General features: G+C 39.0%; 2 protein-coding genes and 1 pseudogene across 2 annotated transcripts in view; 1 reads left to right on the top strand and 2 right to left on the bottom strand.

Annotated features, from left to right (window-relative positions):
* Window positions 1-4,682: 4,682 nt before the first annotated feature.
* On the top strand, window positions 4,683-8,137 carry LOC144629217 (uncharacterized). Its single transcript, XM_078487450.1, has 5 exons — window positions 4,683-4,825; window positions 5,458-5,499; window positions 6,104-6,304; window positions 7,160-7,285; window positions 7,927-8,137. The coding sequence occupies exons 1-5, from the start codon at window positions 4,778-4,780 to the stop codon at window positions 8,032-8,034; spliced, it is 525 nt and encodes a 174-aa protein (XP_078343576.1). The 5' UTR covers window positions 4,683-4,777; the 3' UTR covers window positions 8,035-8,137.
* A 4,699-nt stretch (window positions 8,138-12,836) lies between these two features.
* Window positions 12,837-21,224, bottom strand: part of LOC144629069 (monoacylglycerol lipase ABHD2-like) — a 155,964-nt gene continuing 147,576 nt past the window's right edge. Inside the window, exon 8 of the mRNA XM_078487242.1 lies at window positions 12,837-12,893. Coding sequence (XP_078343368.1) covers window positions 12,837-12,893 — 57 coding nt within the window. The remainder of the gene's footprint in view (window positions 12,894-21,224) is intronic.
* On the bottom strand, window positions 18,474-20,150 carry LOC144628765 (uncharacterized; annotated as a pseudogene).

The following is a 21,224-nucleotide window of genomic DNA, read 5'->3' on the forward strand; positions in this document are numbered from 1 at the left end:
ACATGAGATAAATGTACTTCACCAAAATAAACTGATAAAAAACTTACAGCCAGTGTACAACTCCGTGAGATGGTAACAGATTCACGCAAGTAATAACGCAAACAAAAGACTTCTAAGTGGATTCCGGAGATACCGGCAGTAAATTGATAGGACATTTAAAACTTATAAAGGATACGCGTCACGCAAGCTAGCAGTAAGAGATAAATATTTGAGCTCGCTGTGACGTCAGCCAGGGAGCAAGTTCATACAGACATCATTATTGACGAATGTCACAAGGCTGACTCTAATTATTTTCCGTACAAAAGCTACCTTGTTTAGTCACTGAAGTGATGTGCTTAAATTTTTTTAACAAAATTTATAGTTTGCTAAGTGATGCCATTTAACTAGCTACCTCCCTAAGTCACTGCAAGATCTGATAAACCATTTTCAATGTGTTGGGGAAATTCTTCTTTAGACAGATCACGTTATTAAAGAACGTGGCAGGATAACTCGAATTATTTTCAATAAGTAAGCTACCTTCTTTAGTCACTGAGGTGATGTGCTTAAGTTTTTTTTTAACAAAATCAATAGTTTGATAAGTGATGCCATTAACTACCTCCCTTATTTACTGCAAGATATGAAAAACCGCTGTTAACGTGTTGGGTGAAGTTCTTCTTTAGACAGATCATGTTCTCAAATAACATGACAGACGTGTCTCGTCTGACAATTGCCAGACATACAAGCTCGACTGATGGCGAGTCACGTGACAACTCTCTCAAACACTACACTGTCCGTTCGGACCGCTCATTAACTTTTAGATATATTGCAAGATTTATGTAATTTATTGTTTTTATTATTTTCTATCAGGGCCTTTGTTGAAAACAGTTTTAATTGATAGACGGATGGTTTTCAGTAATTGATAGACTGATGATAGACTGACCCTGTAAAACTAAAGGCTTTACTTGTTACATAAAACTGGTTGAGCCGATCACTTAAACAAAATTTAGACAGCTTTTAAAGAAATCCGGTGGCTGCACGGAATTGAAACTATTAGCGACACATTTTACACCACGTCTTTAAAAGTCTGAGTGAAATGTGACTCGGCTGCGTTAAAGGTAGCAAGCAATTTGAAGAGTCCCACATTTTCTCCAATTCAGGCGTACGTTCCCTTAGACGCAGGGAGTTTGAACCCACCTCTCTGCTTTTCGTCTTCCGGTGGCGAATGCCGGAAGTAGAAAAGCGAAAGAGGGGGCTGAGGGACCCACCTGATTACGTTTTTCACACGGTTATGGCTGTCGCTAAGATGCTCGGCAACTTTTGGGCAACTTTTCATCTCGTTTCTAGCAACTTTTTGCAATTCCTAGACCGAAGATTTCCGAAGATTGTCCGAGTGTTGTTCAAAGGTCATACGAACTTTTCCGAGCATTTTTCGAACTTTTCCGTAGATTAACGAAAAAAAATCTCGAGGAAGTTCAAAGGATGCTTCAACTTTCGGATCATTCAGCATTACAAACTCGTTAGCGGACATGACGTCATCGGTTCTTTACAATTGTTTTTATAATGAAAGAAATCCTTGAAATTCGACATATTTTGCCCTTAAATGTTATTTAGATAATTTTGTTGCAGTTCTATTGCGTGAAAATGTATGCTTAGAAATCTTACCTTCAAAGAGAAAGTAGCATATATTACAAGAATTTTCTTATTTAAAAGCAACGTATTGGATTTTTTTAGAGCAACTTCCGAACCCCTTTTGGATTTTGGAGCAACTTTCGAGCAACGTTTTGGGAAATTTCGAGCATCTTCGGTACAAAAAAGAAATTGCAAGGCCGATTCAACGGTTTGGGACTGTATTGAAATTCCAATAGTAATAAATTCCTTTCTCTGTAAGACCCTGAAGAAGGAAGGCCGTGCCTTCCGAAATATTGGAATTTCAATACAGTCCAAAACCGTTGAATCGGCCTTGCAATTTCTTCTTTATTCGTAATTTAGTTATAGCTGATTAGATCCTCTACAGTGAGAGGATCCGGTACTTCTATTTTGTCACGGTGGTCCTTGCAAGTTCACGTTGATCTTTGGGACATCCCTACATAGACGTCTACACATGGTGACCAAACTCATCTGTTAATGACTTAGTTCATTTATATTTATATAAGCTTCTAACCAGATAAATCTAGACTAACAGCGCAATGATGCACTGTTTCGCATCACAAATGAGGTAGATGACACAAACGAGCCGAATCTTCAGGCCCCTTGGTCAGCGGTGGTTATCTGAGTATGGAAACTACAACTACACCTCATTTGTAGGATGAAAGAAATTACTTTATTCTTGTGCTAGTCGGTTTCTCTTGCCCATGACTTGCTGAATCGCTGGCACATATCTGCATTATACATCGCTTTCTCTTTCCAATTTTGAGGTGCCTCGAAACAGATTTTTTTTCGGACCAAACCTAACTTGTTAAATTAGCTTTTTAGCTACTTCTCCTTAATCGGATCGATATAAAAATTACATCTGTTAATAACGTTATTGACCTCAGATTAAAGTTCGATGTAATGTAATTTTTGGAAAATCGAAATTGCCATGTCAACGATAAACAGAAAAGCTCGAACTCAGAAAAACACTTGAATTTTTTCGCGATCAATACTTCATAAAAAAAAAACAATTTATACCAACATATGTATTGCCGAAATAAAATTCTGTGTTTGGTTTAATCAACATTTCCAACCGTACTTTTTGCATTATAAAGGTCCGGACACACTGGGCGACAAGTCTCTCCGTGTGTACAAATAAATACATGACGCTGTCTCATTGGTTTATTTATATTTTGTCGCAGCGACTTGTCGCAGCGATTTGTGGCACACGTGTACACACGCTGCGACAACGCTGCTATTGCTCATTTTGTCGCTGCGATGTGTCGCACGAATTCAAACCAGTTTGAATTCGTGAGACACATTGCAGCGACAAAATTCTGTCGCAGCGACTGGCTTGTCGCAAGAATGCACCATGTCACACGAGGCGACATGTCGCAGCAACGTGTCGCCGCGACGCGACGTGTTGCAGCGACGTGTCGCCTAGTATAGTGTGTCCCGACCTTAAGAGTAATTTTAGAACGAGATAAAGTGATTTTATTTAACCCGTGAAACAACATCTAACAATTACTGCTAAATAGTGAAAACTAAACAAAAGAAAACAATGGAATAAGTGTCTAATAATATCTATTTGAGTAGTAACTATTTCACGGTTGAAGTAAAATCACTCTAATGAACACTTCTTCTTTCAAAATAACGCCAAAATGTGCCTTGAAGTTATGTCTGGCGCAAAGAAAGTTTCGTTTATTTGTTGGTTTCTTTGCAATTTGAAGAACGAGATTTTTTTTCCCTCTACCTTTATAACATAAGGGTAAATTTCAGTTTTGAGCGCCTTTCAAAAATCCTAAAAGGGGCTGAAAAAAATTCATTTTGATGACGTAGAGCTACAAAGCTCGGTGCTGTCTGATTGGTTGTTGCTGGGTTACCAATCAGAGACGGATGTCAATCTCCGTCATCAAAACGAAATTTTTCGGCTCAAACAAAGGCTAGCAGCATTCAAAAACAAGACTACAAGAAAATACAGATGCTACCTACGGAACGTATTGAACTAATAACTACACAAGCCTTATCGAATTAACATCTGTTGAAAGCAAATCGGCTTTCTATGGACTGCGACAGCTGTGACAATGAAAAACAGATTTGGCGATATTTCTTGTGGCCAACGTAAACACAATGGTACTGTTTTGCAATGTTCATTTGAAGTACAAACAACAATAACGAAAAATATATATTTTACGGAATATATTCTAGTTTTTTTCATTGCAAACCAAGGCTGCATTTGTACAGCTTATAGATCGCTGCGTTATTATTTTTTAAAAAAACATAGTATTAAGATACAAATGGAAATTTAAAGAACGACTTTAAATTTTAAGTTTAAGGCTTTATTTCATTTCGCGTCACCTACTTTCGCGTTGAACAAAAATGTACTCATTCCAAGAAATTAAGAACTGGAGGAAGAAAAATCTATTTGATGTTTAAATAACAAGTTTTAACATTATAAAATAGCTTTTTACGAAAAAAAAAAAAAGGTTATGCTCGCCTGTTTAAACATTCCATCATTATACAAATATAAAACTCTCATAAACCGAAGCCAAAAATATATAACATAGTATTTTTTGTCTAAAAAAGTAAAAAGTACCTTACGTTACTTCTGAAGAGCTGAAACAATCAAGATAACCGAGATCGAAAGATGAACTTTTGCAGTGCATCAAGAGACTAGCTTTTTGACAAGCGAGGAACAATGACTTTTTTGAGAGGAGACAGGATTAAATGGAAATATTATACAAAAATGTAAGAAAGATTCATGAAAAAAGCTTACTCTGAATTCGAAAAGAATGCTAAGGTCGGCATCATAGCTATTACGAAGGGTTCCCCAAAAATTCAACAGTGGGTTATTATTACAACTACATTAAATTACACTCTTGCTGCACATGCATGTATGTTTTCTTGACAAACTTGGCCTTGCATGAAACAGTTGAACCAACTTCATTTCACAAGAGTTTATTTCGTTTGAACATACTATTTGGAAGTACTTGCGGCATTTTGGGTTGACGTCATAATCCACAAAAGCTGTCACTCGAAATTTCTCCAAGCCACTATAAACACAGGTTCGAAGGCCTTATAGTTCACCACTTTTTCGCGAGTTTTCGTTACAGCAGTTGGTTGTAAGCTCATTCCTTCATTACAGTCTCCGAATTGCAAGTCAGAAGTCATGAAGGTCTTTATCGTGTTCAGTCTTTGCGTTGCTCTTGCTTGGGCGGTGAGTTTTTGGAATATATGTGTAATTCAGTGTCATTTCACATTTTGAAGATGAAGATAATTTTTTTTAACATATCAACGTTAAAACGTTGACTACATTTCCTTTCGACGAAATTTTTGATAATCACGTTTCTTTGATATAAGTACTTACTTACTGAAAAAACCAACGGAAAAATCAATCAGACACTTTTTTCTAGATTCTAATAATTTATAAAGAGTTGTTTTGACTCTTAAAAATGAAATTGAGAAACAACTCACTATCACGTTAAATAATTGAATTTTACTACCGTAACGATAGAAAAGCTCTAAATGGTTATGATAATAGCTTAAAAAAGAAAAGGGATGTTAAAAATTTGGAAGAACTAAGGCAGATTATGAAGGACAGAACGACTAGAAAATTTTTATTTAAGATGTGACACCAGAGAGGTAGCGCTACCTTGAATTTAACAGTTATTCGTATTTTAAAAACCATCCCAGTGAAAGTATAATATTTTATGTTTCGTAAAAGAACAATTAACGTGGGTTTTCTTACAAAGTGTTTAAGTATAGTAAGATTATTTTTTTTTCCTTTTAACGCCCCCAATGAAATAGTTTTGCAATAGATAATGTAATCACCTCGATTTTGTTTTACAGGGATGTGAAAATCTAGCCCTGCGTCAAGCTTGTAACCAACCGGTAAGCGGGCTTTGAAACAACAGATAGCCGAGAAACGTTTTACACAGTTTTTGCAGTATATTTTTATCTCACTGGCTAACAAAAATGCATTTTCAAGCCATTTTTTCCTGCCTAGCCCTTTCGCCTAAATGCGGATTATACATCAAAAATCGTTTGGCCAATTCTCAATCGTGTTTTGTTTTTCAGAAACGAACTTCAACTTGGCAAGGCTTAACAATTTAACCGTTCACGATCTGTACAAAATGTCAACCCAAATTTTCTGGTATCACAAAAAAACACCCATTTAAGGATTGATAAGCTCAAAAACCACACCCTACCCTGAGAAAAAAGTGTAATTTTATTTCTTTTGCCATGCTTGGAATTGAGAGTCAAACTATAGCTACAATGACCAACCCTTTGAATGGTTAAAGATAAGTAACAGCATTATTGCAATTTATTTTATTTTATTTTAAGTAAATTCAAGTAGCTTTTGCAATACTGCAATATTTTTCTGTAGTCATGTAAATAAAATGGTTGTTTCTGTATATGGAGTACCGCCCCTTCCCCGGTATAACTTTAGCTACCACGCAGCGTGTTTAACTTTGTCACGTATTCCTCTTTCTAGGAAGGCGACTGTAGCTGTCAAGCCGGTCTGACCTGTGTGCTGACCAAAAAGCTGATCTTGGACGGGGATGGAAGCACTAAGCTCATTAAGCAATGCATGCCAGAAGGTGCAGAGATCGATGTGGAAACAATCGACTTTGTTAACAAGGAGCAGACAAGTCGTGCTCTCAGGGCCAAACGCTTTCTTTTCGGAGTACTTTCGGTAAACAACAAATTCAAGAAATTATCAATCAAGTTATGTAATTAAGCCCGCTCCCAGGGGGTTGGGGGTTGGAGCTTTACTGAATCGGAAAAGGCTATCGGGATCAATTTAGGTTTCTGGGAAACTGCTCGCCTACCCCCTCCCCAAACCTAACATTAACCCTTACTTATCGCTTTGGGCAAAATGTTAGGTTTGGGGAGGGGTAGGTGAGCAGTTTCCCAGAAACCTAAATTGATCCGGCTATCGGTAGACTCGGCTGGGTGGGTGGGGGAGTTGTGACTTGTTTTTACTCACCCAAAATGCCCTTTAAAATCCTCAAGGTTTATTAGCAATTGTTTATAAGAATGGCGAAAGGTTGTTGTTTGATAAAGATGAAATGTTCATTATGTCACAAGCGTGGGACAAAGAAAAAAATCTGAGCCCCGACGGAAAACGAAGCCATAACCTCCCAGATACCGGTTGGGCGCTCTAACCACTGAGATACGAGAGACTCGTGGTGAGCTGGGCCATTTACTAGGTTGATATGTGACACGCGTCCTACATACTGCTAGGATCAGCAATGACGAAGTGCAATTGTGTAATAAATAATAAATATGGCATTTTTCACCATTTTTGTTATTTATTAGGTTGTTGTTTGTTCTAACAATTTGTTTTTGAAACTTTTGAATGCAGGGAAACACATAAGTAGATTTAAACCCAGTAATTCTTGTTGCGGGGTCTTGTTCAACCTCATCCCCAGGGCCTTCTCGGTGACGTGTCACCGAGAAGGCCCTGGGGACGAGGTTGGGTCTTCTTTTGTAGAGATGCTCGTACTAGTCTTCACCGTTACTAATTTGTTTTTATTTTAATTACTAGAGATGTTCATCCGAAGCTGACTGTGCACCGAACTTTTGCTGTCCGAGAATCCCAGATTTTCTCCCGCAAATAGGACTCCGCCGGTGCATACCTAAAATCATCGAGGAAGGAGCGTGCAACTTGCATGTAAGTAACAGCATTGGTACAATGTTGATAACAGCCTTGGTGTAATGTTAGTAACAGCCTTGATGTAATGTTCGTTTCAGACTGATGATGTAATCTTAGTAAGAGTCCTTGTGTAATGTTACGATAACATCCTTGGTGCAATGTTCGTAACACCCTTGATGCAGTGTTAGTAAGAAAGGAAGCTCGATGTAGTTTTATAGCCCTAAGGCCTTGGTTGTTTTGAAAAAGAAAGCCAATCTTCGATTTTTGCCAAAATGCACCATAATGATCAAATATGACCAACTGTTACCATAGCAACGGTTGTCGTTTTCTTTTGTTTTCAAAAAAGCCTGATTTTCTCGAAATCTCGATTAAGTCTTGGTATTCATTTTTTGATAACTTAATAGTAGTACCTTAGTATAGGAAATTAACGCTTGTGTAAATTAAGGTATTTGAAATTAAAGCGACTTAAATTAACGCGAATTGAAGGAAAAATTACTTCCTAATAAAGGAAATTAACGCGAAATAGAGGGTAACATTTCAAAATGAAGGAAATTAACGCGACGTACACAAAGAAAAACACTTGTTGAGACAACAGGAACAAGTTTATTTTGATATTTTTTTGCGATTAGCTGCTTACGTATTGCTGTTTTTATTAATAGCAACTTCATGGATGTGGTTGCGCGGATGGCCTGGTGTGCCAAAAGACAACGGACATTGCCATCATTCCAGGAATCAAAGTTCCTCTTGAACAGTGTGTAAAGATGTAAACATGCAGTTCAATGTTACAGATGATGTAGTTAGATTCAAGGAGACAAGACTCTGTAACAAGCATGTAACAAAATAAAATGAACGTCTCATAATCAAAAAAAAGTATATGGTCTGTTGTTAAAGTGCTGAAATTTCTAAAAACGCGTTTTTAACCGTTTATTGATTTTTTTGGCGCTACGGTGCTAAATTTCTGTAAACCTTGCTAGAAATGCACTTTCTCACGCTGCAGCAAGATTTTGCTGAGAATTACATGTAAAATATATATTGTACATTGGCGCATGCGCATACTAGAATATTGGCCTATTTTACCACCAATTTTGAACCAAAAACTGATGATTTTTTCGATTAGCTCTGTCAGAATGCTGTCGATATTCAAAATTGAACGGTCGTGTGGAAAGATCTATCCAACCTGTATTACTTGCTTTTTACAACAATCTTCTGACGTTCAAATTAATGACGACACAAGTGCTTGAATGACCATCCCTGCGAATCCCGGAAAAATCCGGGTTTAGCAAGATAAGTGTTAAGCCTCATGATTAAGTTGACTAAGTTGATGTGAGTTTTACCACAATATTTAAGCATTTATTTCTATCCTCTGCTAGCTGATTGTATGCAAATGGACGAAAACGGACGAAGTTATAAATAGTGCAATTTCAACTTGTTTGTGTTCTGCAAATCGTTTACGAAGCGTACGTTTAGCTTCTCTTATGTTTTGCTATTTCTATTTTTTCGTGAACGATTTACGCGAAATATGGAACACAGACAAGCCACAAACAATGCCAACGCTGCATCAGTAATGCCAACACATTTTAAATTGCCTGGCCACTCCATTAAAGAAATTAGAATCCCACTTAAAAGGTAAATCCCGGGGGGCGGGCGGGGGACTCTTTTGTGAAAGAGACGGGAATGCTTGTCGAAAAAATTTGAATTAAACCCCCAAAGGAGAGCAATCTGTGTGTGGCTCCCCGGGGGGTACTCTGGGATCAAAGTGACGGTGATGATCGAATGGAGGCAAAACTCAGGACCCAAAAAATCCCTAAGTCTCCCGACATTACCCAAAAAAATCCCTGGACCAAAAAAAAAACGCCCAAAAAAATCCCTAGTCAAATTACCCCTAAATTGCCAAGGCCGCGCCAAGGCACTTTAGTTTGATTTTAATACCCAAAAAAATCCCCTATTTAAATCAAGTCACCCCAAAAAATACCTGCCAAATTCTCCTACCCAAAAAAATCCCGGAATTGAAAATTTCGACCCCAAAAAAATCCTTCGCACATCCCCGTCACTTGGATCCCGGAGTACCCCCCTGGGGTGTGGCTTAAAGGTCAAATGCAACGAAATTTGATCAAATTTTATTTAAGACTCGTTTTGACTTTAAATGAAAGGAAATACTGTGAATAATCATAATCTGAAGTTTTTTAACGATTTGGTTAAAACGTCGCTGAGATATTCGATGTTAAAGACAGCCCTTTATCTTCGCTTCACAAACGGAACGGTTCGGAAAAGCTTCGGAAAATTGTCGGAAATGGATTTTGTGACGTCACATGTGGCGAGCTTCGACGCGCGAAGATGCAGCAAAGTGCTGTTGTCTCTACCAGGTCTGCTGCACCTTTTGGCATTTAAAATCCCGATAAAGCCGGATGACCATTCGAAATATCTTCTTAAAGACGAGGAGCGATGCAAGGAATGGTTGAGATCGACGAAAAAGAGAGGATGTGTATGCCAAATGCACGCTGGCTTTGCTCAGCAAATACAATATCATCCGACATGTTTTTCTCAGAAAGCTTCCAGCAGAATCTTGCACTTTGGTCCGAGTTCCAGCCCTATATCAACGAAAATACCCCCGACTGAACATTGTTGGTGCCCAAGAAAAGGTTTATATTTTCATGTAAACTACATGTATATGATGAGTTTGTTCACTTGTAAAGGCCGATTTACCTGATTCATTTGTTGTTCAGATCTGCATTAACCCCATTTCAGTCCAGTACAATGACTGTTCCATTGCATAGCACTCATAATAAGTCAAGTATAAGTCAAGTGAACTACTGGCTCAGGAGAACCTACAACCAGATTGTAGGTGTGTCATGACAATTTATTTCTGAAATTAACTCTTCATAATTTTGTCTACCCCAAATCTGTTGACCTTTTACAAATTCCTCAGTAACAGCTTTAGGCATACTCCCTTTCAAAATCTTTTTGGGTATTTTTGGTGCCCAAGACCCCCTCCCCACTTGCTGGGGGTACTCCCATACTCCCATAGACTTTCCAAAAGTTGTTCGCTTCTGGTGGTAGTAGACCCCAGTGCGAACCCGGTGCGGAGCCCTCGCGCTCCGCTCTTGAGCTCTCGGGCTTCGCGCTCTGTGAGCTCGACTTGTAAGCAAGCCTAATTTTCCCATATATGAGCTTGATAGGAAAATGCATGTGTGCTGCTGTTTGTTTTTCAAGCAGATGAGTTTAAGATGAAATAGTGATACAATAGTTTGGGGTAGGGTAGGGATTTTCAGTGTATAGTCTAGCATACTATGATAGGGTACTGCTGAAAATGGTCTGGGATAGGGTACGGTTACAGAGTCCCACCAGCACACCCCTACTCAAAAATATAAAGAGTACCCCCCCCCCCCCCCTTTCCTCGAGGTGAAAGAGTATTGTTTTTAGCCATTCTGAAATTGGGTATTTTTAAGATTATCAATTTCTTTGTAAACTTGGAAATAGTTTTTTGAAGCACCTACTGTTTGTATTCATACTGTTGTATTCATCCCTTGGTCTGAGATAAGGTGATAAATTACAAGCAGTGCATGCAGAGGCTATAATGTCTCCTTCGGGGGTCTTGGAAAATCACTGCACTTAGTTTGATTGTCATCTAGCTGCTTATCATTTAGCTCGTTTTTAAGCTATAAGCACTTAAAGTGAAAATTAAGGGTAATTTTTGATAGATTTTACTGTTGCTATGGTTACCATTGACAAACTAAAAATGACCACAACTTGTTCGGCAATGATGGTACATTTGTTTGATAAAATAATTGCAGCATTAACTGACAAATAATTAGTACTGACCCATCATAGTAATAGGCTGGAAAGTACTAGAAACTGTTATCAGCTTCTTACACATGCATTCAGTGAACTTGCATAGCCATCTCTCTGCATCCATTTGTTAACATTGTCTTTCGACATCGTCTTAAAATGTGCTGTTTTAAGTGACCGATACTGGTGTTGGTTTCATGCAAATGAGCGCACAAAATCAAAAGGTCATGCTAGTGGGCTGTGATTGCTTGATTTGGATCTGTGTTGTTTGTACATGTTTACCATGTCCAAAGATGGATGTTGACAAAGGGGCTATGCATTGACGTCCGACCCCATCCAACCATAACAAAAGAACATATTACCCGTTAATAGTACCAATAAATGTACAAAACAATGAAGCTGACATAAAAAAGACAAATTGCATGAACAACTTTATATAAAAATAAATAAACCTTTATTTAGACATGGAGAGGATTAAAGCTAGAAGCTTGTGGGGCAGTGTATAATTTCTTAATCAAAATGGAATTTGGAAGTGTTGATTTTTGTGGAGGGGAAAAACTGGAGAACCCAGAGAAGAACCCTCAGAGCAAGGCCGAGAACGAACAACAAACTCGACCCACATATGATGCCAAATCAGGGAATCGAACTCGGGCCAATTGGTGGGAGGCAAGGACTCTCACCACTGCGTCATCCCTGCTTCCTAGCATATTTTATAATACCGGTAATGCAGCTTTGACAAAATCTCATGATGATGTGTAAGCAAGGACACTGAAACACAAAACTAGGTGTAAATTTTCCCTGCTACATGTCCCAGGGTCAGGTCCTGTGTCAGCACACAAGTTAGATCTTATAACCTGGGTCTTAAGAAATGCAAGTTGCCATAAATTACTGTTGAAATTGTTATCTTCGACCTACACCCCATCTACTTAAGACAATTCCCTTTTCAGAGAATCGTCAGTAAAATCAACTGAAAAATGTAAGGGCCAGATTACAAGATAATCACCTATTGTAGGTTAATAATTCGGCAAATAAAGAGCAATATTAATACCAGGCATAATTCTGATTGAAGCTAAAAGGCCACGCAGTCACGGTATTTAATTTCAATCTTTGAAAATAAATTATTTGGCTGAGGGGAATGAGTTTAAAGCTTCTAAAGGTTTAATTGATTCTTCAAGGTGTGTTGTTTTAGAGAACACACTCAGCTCAGCTCGGGCTGATACAAATAATTCCACATTGCAATCCTTTCGAACAAAAGCAAGACAATACTTCAACTTAAGATTCAACTATTTATTTATTTCAAATTCTTTTAAAGCCGTTTCCATTATATTTATTAGGCTCACCAATATATGTGGCCATATTCCTTCGTTGTTGGTGCATGTAGATGTTGCCGGATTTAAACGCCATCTTGTTCACTCGCAGAGTCGGAATTAATCACTCCAGAAATAAATTTATTCCTTGCCAGATGCCGTTAGTTCGAACTGATATGGCTGTATTTAGACTTTTCGAAGGCTTGAATCAAAGTCTTCATCGGTTTCAACTAACGGCTGTTTCAGAAACTCTGGAAATCCATCGAACAAACCCAAGGATTTGCAAGGATCGCTCAAAACACGTGAAAACTTGCTCGCCACACCTGACGTCACAAATACCTCTATTCGATTCCATTCCACGCGCGGCCATTTTTGGTTCGTTTTCGTGAAGTCTTCGGAAATCGTCGGATTTTCATCTCCTAAGCGCCACAATTCGCACAAAAACCATTTCTGAGAGTTTATTATCATTAGTACCTTCATAAACGACAGGTTTGCGGACAAAAGAAAAAATTTCCAATTTCGTTGCATTTGACCTTTAAGCTTAAAATAAAAAATAAATATTGTCGTTTTGTCCTGAACACCCTGAAAGAACAAAATCAGTAATTTACAAACAATATACATTAAATTTGTCTCCACTTCACAACAAATAAGCACACAGCTTAAGGACAAATAAGTTTATTTAGGAAGGCGGCCTGGCAAGAACCAACCCAAACCACGATACGTTACAGCAACTGCAAAAACTAGCATTAATTACGTTACATCAAACAGTAAACTTCTCCTTGATAGATGGAACCGACCCTTTGGCTATGTCACTAACATAGAGTCAAAGTGGACTCCTGTGAATCGTCTCGCGCCAAGAAATATGCGAGTGCGCACTTAACGGGGACTAAACAAGCTTAACATATCTAACTGAAAGAAGGGCTGGGTGGTCCACTACTTTGGACCAAAGTCCCCTGAATGCAAGAATATTGAGCCAGTAAAGCAAATAAAGTTACAAACATGCAAATGCAGGACTGCATCTCAATAAGCTAAAACAAACCCGTAAGTGCACGAACTTAACAGGAACTAAACAAGCTTAACATCTCCACTTCTTCGGACCAAAAAACCCCACATACAAACTTGCAAGCCAAACTTCGTGTACAACTGCCAGTTAGGCTGTGGGGAGTCCACTACTTTGGACCATAAAACCCCACATAGAAAAATGCCATTTTAGCAAGGCTAACAAACTTGCAAAGTGAACAAACTTCGTGTACAACTGCCAGTTAGGCTGGGGGAGTCCACTACTTTGGACCATAAAACCCCACATAGAAAAACGCCATTTTAGCAAGGCTAACAAACTTGCAAGGTGAACAAACTTTGTGTAAAACTGCCAGTAAGGCTGGGGAGTCCAAAACTTTGGACCAAAAACCCCACATAGAAAAACGCCATTTTAGCAAGGCTAACAAACTTGCAAGGTAAAAAAACTTTGTGTTAAACTGCCAGTAAGGCTGGGGAGTCCAAAACTTTGGACCAAAAACCCCTGAATACAAACATATAGAGCCAGTAAAGCGAATATAGAGTTGCGAGACAAACAACGTTTAATTTGCATGAACTGCCAGACGGGCTCAAAAAACTACAGAACTGAAGCTACAAACTTCTCCGCAAGCGGCCGATAGGGCTACAGAGCGAGTACAAACCGCAAAAAGTAACAATAAGAAAACAACTCATACTGAAGCACAACGACATTACGCTGTGAGTCACTTACAGAAAAAATAAAAAACTATAACAATCCTGCTGTAACCGCTAGACAAAATACAGAATGCAAATACAAATAAATAAACTAACGGAGCTAAGCAACCGCATAGTATGAAAACGCGATTAGCACGGAGGCCAGAAAAACCTGCCATAAAAAACCCCGTAGGGAAAAAAAGAGACAGGAAACCTGGGTAGGAACCATGGCTCATGCTCCAACGATTGGTAGCCCATCCTACGAAGGCTTTACAAATAAAGTCCAAGTTAGTCGACAACAAGGCGGAAGAAATCTGAACTCTGAAAAACTAAAAATAAAAAATAAACGGAGCCCTGAACAGGGTTGGTTCAGAGGCCTAGATGTCTATCACGTGCTTAACACCCCCTTATATACCCCTGGTAAACCACCCATAATGCACCGGCCTGGGGCCCAGGCCGTGTTGTGTCCCGTGCCGGCAAAATAGTTATTTCAGCCTTCTTCGCAAGCTCATTCGTCAGAAATAACATTTTCACAAAAACAATGCTACCCGTCCACGGACACGAGAGGTCTTTCTTGTACAAAGGTCAATCAATGTCACCCAGCGGAATCAATCAGCGAACAATGACCATTTTAGTTAGTTTATCTTCTTTCATGTTATTTTGTTTGTTTTTTTTAATTTTTATTTTCTATAACTTTTTCTTCATTGCAAATACTCATCTTGCAACCTTATATCTACTTGTAACCTCTACTAGTTAACCATTAACGACAATTGTATATCTTTAATTCAAATTTTTAGAACCGTTATTTTTCTATTATCATGAAGACTAGCTCTGATATTTGAAATCTGATTAATATATTGGCCAGGAACAAAAATATGACATGAGTTGCTAATGTTTTAACATATAATATCCTTAGCAAGAACGAAACACATTTTATCAAAAAAATGTCGCAGAAAAAGCGCAGGTTGTTTGTCAGCGCTTTTACACTGGAACGTCTTGTTTATCATTTGCTTAAAACAGGTTTTGTATTCATACAGATCTCTTTCCTGCCCAAAAAGATCAACGTCTTCAGCTTAACTCATGTAGCCACAGAAATATAATGATCCATATGTAATTTCTCCACACCTAATCAACACATAAGCAATTAAACTGCTAATGAGAATCACTAATAATTATGATCCCATCTATACAGTTGCCGTGGTATTAAAATAAATTCTTCCGACTAGTTTTAAAAGAAATTTAAAAGGACAACAAGGGCAAATTGACAATAGGGCTAAAATAAATTTAATATTTAAGACCAATTACATATAAGAAACGCTCATGCTTTTTGATAGCCAGCGTTTTAAAAAACAAATAATTTTTGTAATTTTTAGTGCCGTCAATGCCCCATTCTTTCATGGTATTACTTCTAAGTGAAATTATTTCCCTTTAAAAGGGAACTTCAGGTACTCAATATCTATTTATATAAAAATTCTCATGGTTTCTATAGTTACTTTTGCTTTTGTTTTAGTGATGCTGCCATTCAAAATTGAGCTTGAAAAAGAGCTAGGTTTGGCAGTTTTTTTCTGTATCTTTAAAAAGCTGATCTGCTAATTTCTCAAATATACGGATATTTTTTATACTCGCCTGAAAGTTAGGCACAACATTTGGACTGCCAACTGAGGCGACTGTTTTTCTTTGGGTCGAGATGCAGCTCTCACAAAGTCTCACATGAGTGGCTCGCTTCCCTTTGAGAGAACAATAGAACAAACGACAGAACAATGCCCCTGGTCCTAAAAAACAACTGCTACACTACAGGACCAGTAGAATTACAAGATTACAAGAGCTGCTACATACACTACCTTCTTAGTAGTATCAGTCGCTTAATTGCACAGAAATCCCTAACAAAATCGAAAAAACTGAACGACACCATATGGGAATTCAATTTTACTCATCTGTTTGAAATGCGAAGAAGAATGTAATGATTTTAAAATCTTTGGAATTGTTGCCTGCATACGGTACAAATTAGTAGTTGCTACTTTCGTTCGAAAACAATAACTTTCCAATTTTAGAATTTTTGGCCACAGGTGAGATGATTTTTTTTTATAAATACAATGCTCAAATTAGAAAAACACAATTCAGCATAAAAGCTAGAAAATTATTGTTTTAGAAAACAGATGTTAAAAAGTTTAACCGTCTGATTGAAAGCTTACTGAACTTGAGGACATGTTATATGTTTGAACATCTCAATCAACAGCCTCTGGATGCCGCTATTCCTTTGGTAAGCACTGCACATAGATCGCAACGGCTCATGCAGAACCGATTTTTACGTTCTCCTAGAGTACTTCAGAATCTTTCAGCCATTAGGTTCTGACGACGAATCTGTCCAGAGCACGCGATCTTGGTGCTAACCAAAGGAATAGCGGGCTTAAAGGTAAATATTGTGACCTCGTGATCAGTTAACCCTTAGAATCCTAAGGTTCTGGTATTTTTTAAGCAGTTTTCTGGGCTTAAACTAATCTGTCGAATTTCGTGATTGCATATAAGAAGCTCAAGTAAAAATGTGTGCTGTTTCAAAACACTGAGGGCTCAAAGTTTCATTGTGACGTCAGCATTCAACCGTTTCTTTCTTGTTGAGCGAGCATACGGGCTCGAATCTGGCGAATATTTCGTTTATAAGTGTTTTTTCGAGTCATTTTCCGCTGCAGAAGCCCCCAGGCTGGCATCATTAAGCTAGAATGGTGGGTAGAGGCCAGCATCTGAAAGAAACCAGAGGTGAGAGATGATTTTGTCTTGATTGGAACGCCAGAAATATTCGAATCGAAAGATGGCGGTTCATTGGTAAAGTTGTCTCTCTGGCCGTTCTGGGGGTGGATTCCAAGACCTGCCAAGGCATTTTGGACGAGTTCTGACTTCCAAAGAATGCAATCGGTGCAACATTTTGCCGGCAGGATTGGGTGGCTCGACACTTATAAAAAATATATGGAATAAAGGTAGGAAGCCTTTCATAGACCGTGTGACCTTTGTTCAGCGTTGTGTGAGTGAGTGTTGTAATTTGAGCGTCACAGCGGCCGTTGCGTAACAGCGAAATTATAAGGATTTGTATGGGAAATAACGATTCCTGCTTTAATTTAAAAATGCGAGCTAGTTTTTAATAAAAAAAACCTACCTAAAGTCCTATGTCTGTTGTTCTTTCTCCTATGTGGTTTTTGGAGCGATTTAGCGCGATTCCAGTGAGTTTAGTTCCATTGCCTCTCTCTCTATATATCCTAGAGAGAAAGGCAATGGAACTAAAACTCACTGGAATCGGGCTCAATCGCTCGGAGGTGACTCGATCTAAATACGATTCGTGTGACGGGTACAGATGCTTGGCGAAAGAAAAATTGCTGCTGCCCAGTTGGTGACGTCCTGATACTCTCTGAAAGTGGCCCTCTCCTGGCGTGATGCCACTTGATCCAGCGGGAAGAAGGTCGTTCTTTATTATCGACCCCAAATGTTTGCAACGAGTACCATGTCATTCTTTTTCCCAGTTGAGGCAAATGTCATTCCATGCTGCTCGTGTGTCTTCGTCGAGGGTGCTACAATTACGTTTAACCCTATTCAGACCGGGGGAGCTTTTGAAGACCGCGCTGACTTTGAACGCTTATACCTTTTTCAAGATTTAACTAAACGCTGCCATACTATCTGAGTTTTTCTAAAATTTATCTGGCAATAATTTGGTAGGGTTGGATCATGTGTCAGGAACTTGACATCACCATGGCAACGGCATTTAGACAGGCATGTTTTCCCAAATTTGTAATTTTCGTGTTTCTATTAATGAAAATTAACTTTAATGGAATTATTTTAACCCTTTTACGGTTTTTAAGTACATTTTTATTGATTTTGTGTATTAAGCAGTAACTTTTGGTGGTTTTCTGGCATTTTTAGTTAAACAGTCACGAAAATCCACACTAAAAAAAGGAATTTTCTTTCCATGGTTTTCCAAAAAATACCTGAATATTATTAGAATCGTCTGTGAACGCCTTTGCTCCGCCCACAAAGAATGATTTTTATTATTATATTATCATATTATCATTGTTGTCTTCTTTGGGATTTCCTTGTGAGTGGGATTCCTTTAACTTCCTTTCTTGCCTATTAAGTTGGCTAACAACACTAACGTTTAGCCATGCATGTTTTCAAATCACAAACTGCTTACTACAGCGAAACATGCCGCTTTTCTCAACCTCTTTGAAGGCCACTTGGGTGCTCGTGACTGATTGTCTTGACTCGTTAATTTTTTTGACATGTGAAGAAAACTATTGGTGTTTGAACGGATCGCATTCATCACACGTACAGAATTTAACTTGCAACGCCATATTGTCTAAAACTCTCGTTGAATATATATTCAATAAAGTTACAGATTTCTTCAAAGTAATATTTTTTTGATTTCAAATGCATATTTGTTCTAGCGTCGCAACTGATGTCATGTACATGTTCTGAAGAAATCTGAGGGGCACGAACATCAGGGAATGGACGACAACGTTGCGTGCAGACTCGACGTTCAAGTTGCAGCAATTGACAGGTACACGATATTCCAGCATTTCAGGTTCGCCACCCATTAGGTCGTACTGGTGAAGGGTGTGCTTATGTGGTTCATAGCTTGCGGGTTTACAGTAGGCCTTTACAAGGACGCACCATTGTTGCGATCCAGAATTGACTCGCTCTGAATACGCTTCTTGTGACGCGTAACGAACGCTTGGGGAGACGAAAATAGCAGCTGCCCAGTTAGAGACACCCCGGACCTGTACACCGAGTTTGATGTGTCCTTTCGGTATTTTGATTCCATCTGAATTACCGGGAAGAAGGCCCTTCCTTAGTATCGACTTCAAACATTCGCAACGTGTGCCATGCCACACTGTTTGCCAGTTGCGGCAAATATCATCCAGCTCTGTTCGTGTGTCTTCGTCAAGCGTGTTTCGATCTCGTATAAGTTCTTTCGCTATGACTTCCCCATTGTACTCCATAACTCGCACACTCCTAACAAGATTCTTTTCTCTGAGCTCTGCAGTAAGAAACAAAATATCGTCAGCCGACGCAGTTTGTATTAGACCTCGTATCTCGGGTGTGGCACTTTCGTCCAGTGGAGTATTTCCCCACTGGTTCTTGATGTCGCTTTTTGCTTCATTCTGGAGTAAAAGTCTAACGATCTGCGTGTGACCGAAGTACGCTGCACCATGAAGGGGCGTGCGACCATTACTTTACACTTCATTGATGGGCGCACCATTCAATAAGAGTAGCTCACAGGTATCATAGAAGCCTGACCTGCTTGCGATGTACAACAGGGACCGTCCGTGCTCGTCCTTGTCTTCAACAAGATGTTTTCTTGTTAAAGGGGCAATCATGGAGTCAAGCCTCCTTGTGCTACCGCATGCTGCAAATACGAAGTGGTCAGGTCTTCTGACGACAAAGTTGTCCGTGCCAGGTATTCGCATGTACCTGTCAGTTGAAGTGAGTCTATGGTAGGCTACAGATGCCATCGCACGATTCTGGCGCTCCGGTTGGCTTATCTTAGTCCTAAAAGCTGCCTTGATATCCTTAAAAGGAACCTCAGATGAATGGAGGCCCAGCACTTGCCATGGATTTATGGGTCCGGAAATGTCAACCGGGCCCTCTTCTTCAGTACGGTAAGATGCCATGCGTCTATTGTCGCTTCTGAAATCTGAATAGATCCAGGGTATGGCTCAGTTCATTCCCCATCTAAAAATATGTGCAACACACCGAGAATGATCAGAAAAGAAAGATTTCGCGTAACTATCAGGTGGGGGAAGGGGGGTTCTAAAACAAGTACAGAGGTTTTGGCCGCCTTAACTTTAACTTAATCTGTTTCAAGATGTCTATGTGGTAACACAACTCGTTTACCCTCCTTAGGCCCCGCCGGCTGAGGCTCCGTCCACACTGACCCGGGTAAATTTGAAGACGGAGAAATTTGAAAACGCCGGGTAAAATGTTTTCCGTCCACATTAACCCGGGTTAATTTGAAAACGATACGCTCTCATTGGTGAGCGTTTTTGAAAAGCTCCGTTTTCGGTGACCGAAAACGCCGGTTCAATGTGGACGGTTGGCATAACCGAAGAAAAAAAGATGCGTTATTAAACGTACCCGGGTCAGTGTGGACGGGGCCTGAGACTTCGAAGGACTCTGGGACGACAATGGATAAAGAGGAAATTTTAATAATTAATTTTTATTTCAACGATTAACCCTATTTAGACCGGGGGGGGGGGGGCTTTTGAGGCCCGCGCTGACTTTGAACTTTTATAACTTTTTTAAGATTTAACCAAACGCTGCCAAACTTTTTGAGTTTTCCTAAAATTTATCTGTCAACAATTTGGTAGGGTTGGATGATGGGTCAGGAACATGACATCACCATGGCAACGGCATGTTGACAGGCATGTTTTCCCAAATTTGTAATTTTGCGTGTTTCTGTTAATAAAAATCAACTTAAATGGAATTATTTTTACATTCTTACGGGTTTAAAGCACATTTTTATTTATTTTGAGTACTTTGCAGTGATTTTGGGTGGTTTTCTGGCATTTTGGAAAAATTTTGAAATCCAAGATGGCGGATCCAAGATGGCGGCTGTTTTGACATCATGATGTAATTGTCACGTGATATGACGTCACCATCCCACGTGACGTATACCAAAAGAAAGATTTTCAGACATACAATACATCCTATAGGTTTCATGGTGATTGCTTAAATATTCTGGAAGCTACATAGGGGGGGCTTCCGAAGCCCCCCCCCCCCCCGTTCTGAGAAGGTCCAAAAAAAGCCCGGTCTGAATAGGGTTAAGAATTTTCTGTCGATACTTTAGGAAGAGGAACCGTACAAAGGATGAAATAACATCTAACCCCCTCCCTACCTCCGTTGAATCTAATAACTAAAAAACGTCTTCAGCTCCCTGTTGCCAAATACAAGATAACGACAGTCAATATTTTGTGAACTACGTGTATATGGTTATCAAAAGTATTGAATTGTTGATGTTGTTGTCCATAACAGAGTCCTGTTAGAATTGATTTACAAGTTTTTAATCAAAAGAACTCTCTATTTGACTCGAAAAGGAAAACAGCTAAATCCTGAAAGCAGTATCAAGTTTAGCAGACAACGCAATTTGCATATAAATTAATTCGCAACTTTTTTTA

The sequence above is a fragment of the Oculina patagonica genome, chromosome 10, assembly GCF_052425735.1.
Source record: "Oculina patagonica isolate OP01 chromosome 10, crgOcupat, whole genome shotgun sequence".
Classification (NCBI taxonomy): domain Eukaryota; kingdom Metazoa; phylum Cnidaria; class Anthozoa; order Scleractinia; family Oculinidae; genus Oculina; species Oculina patagonica.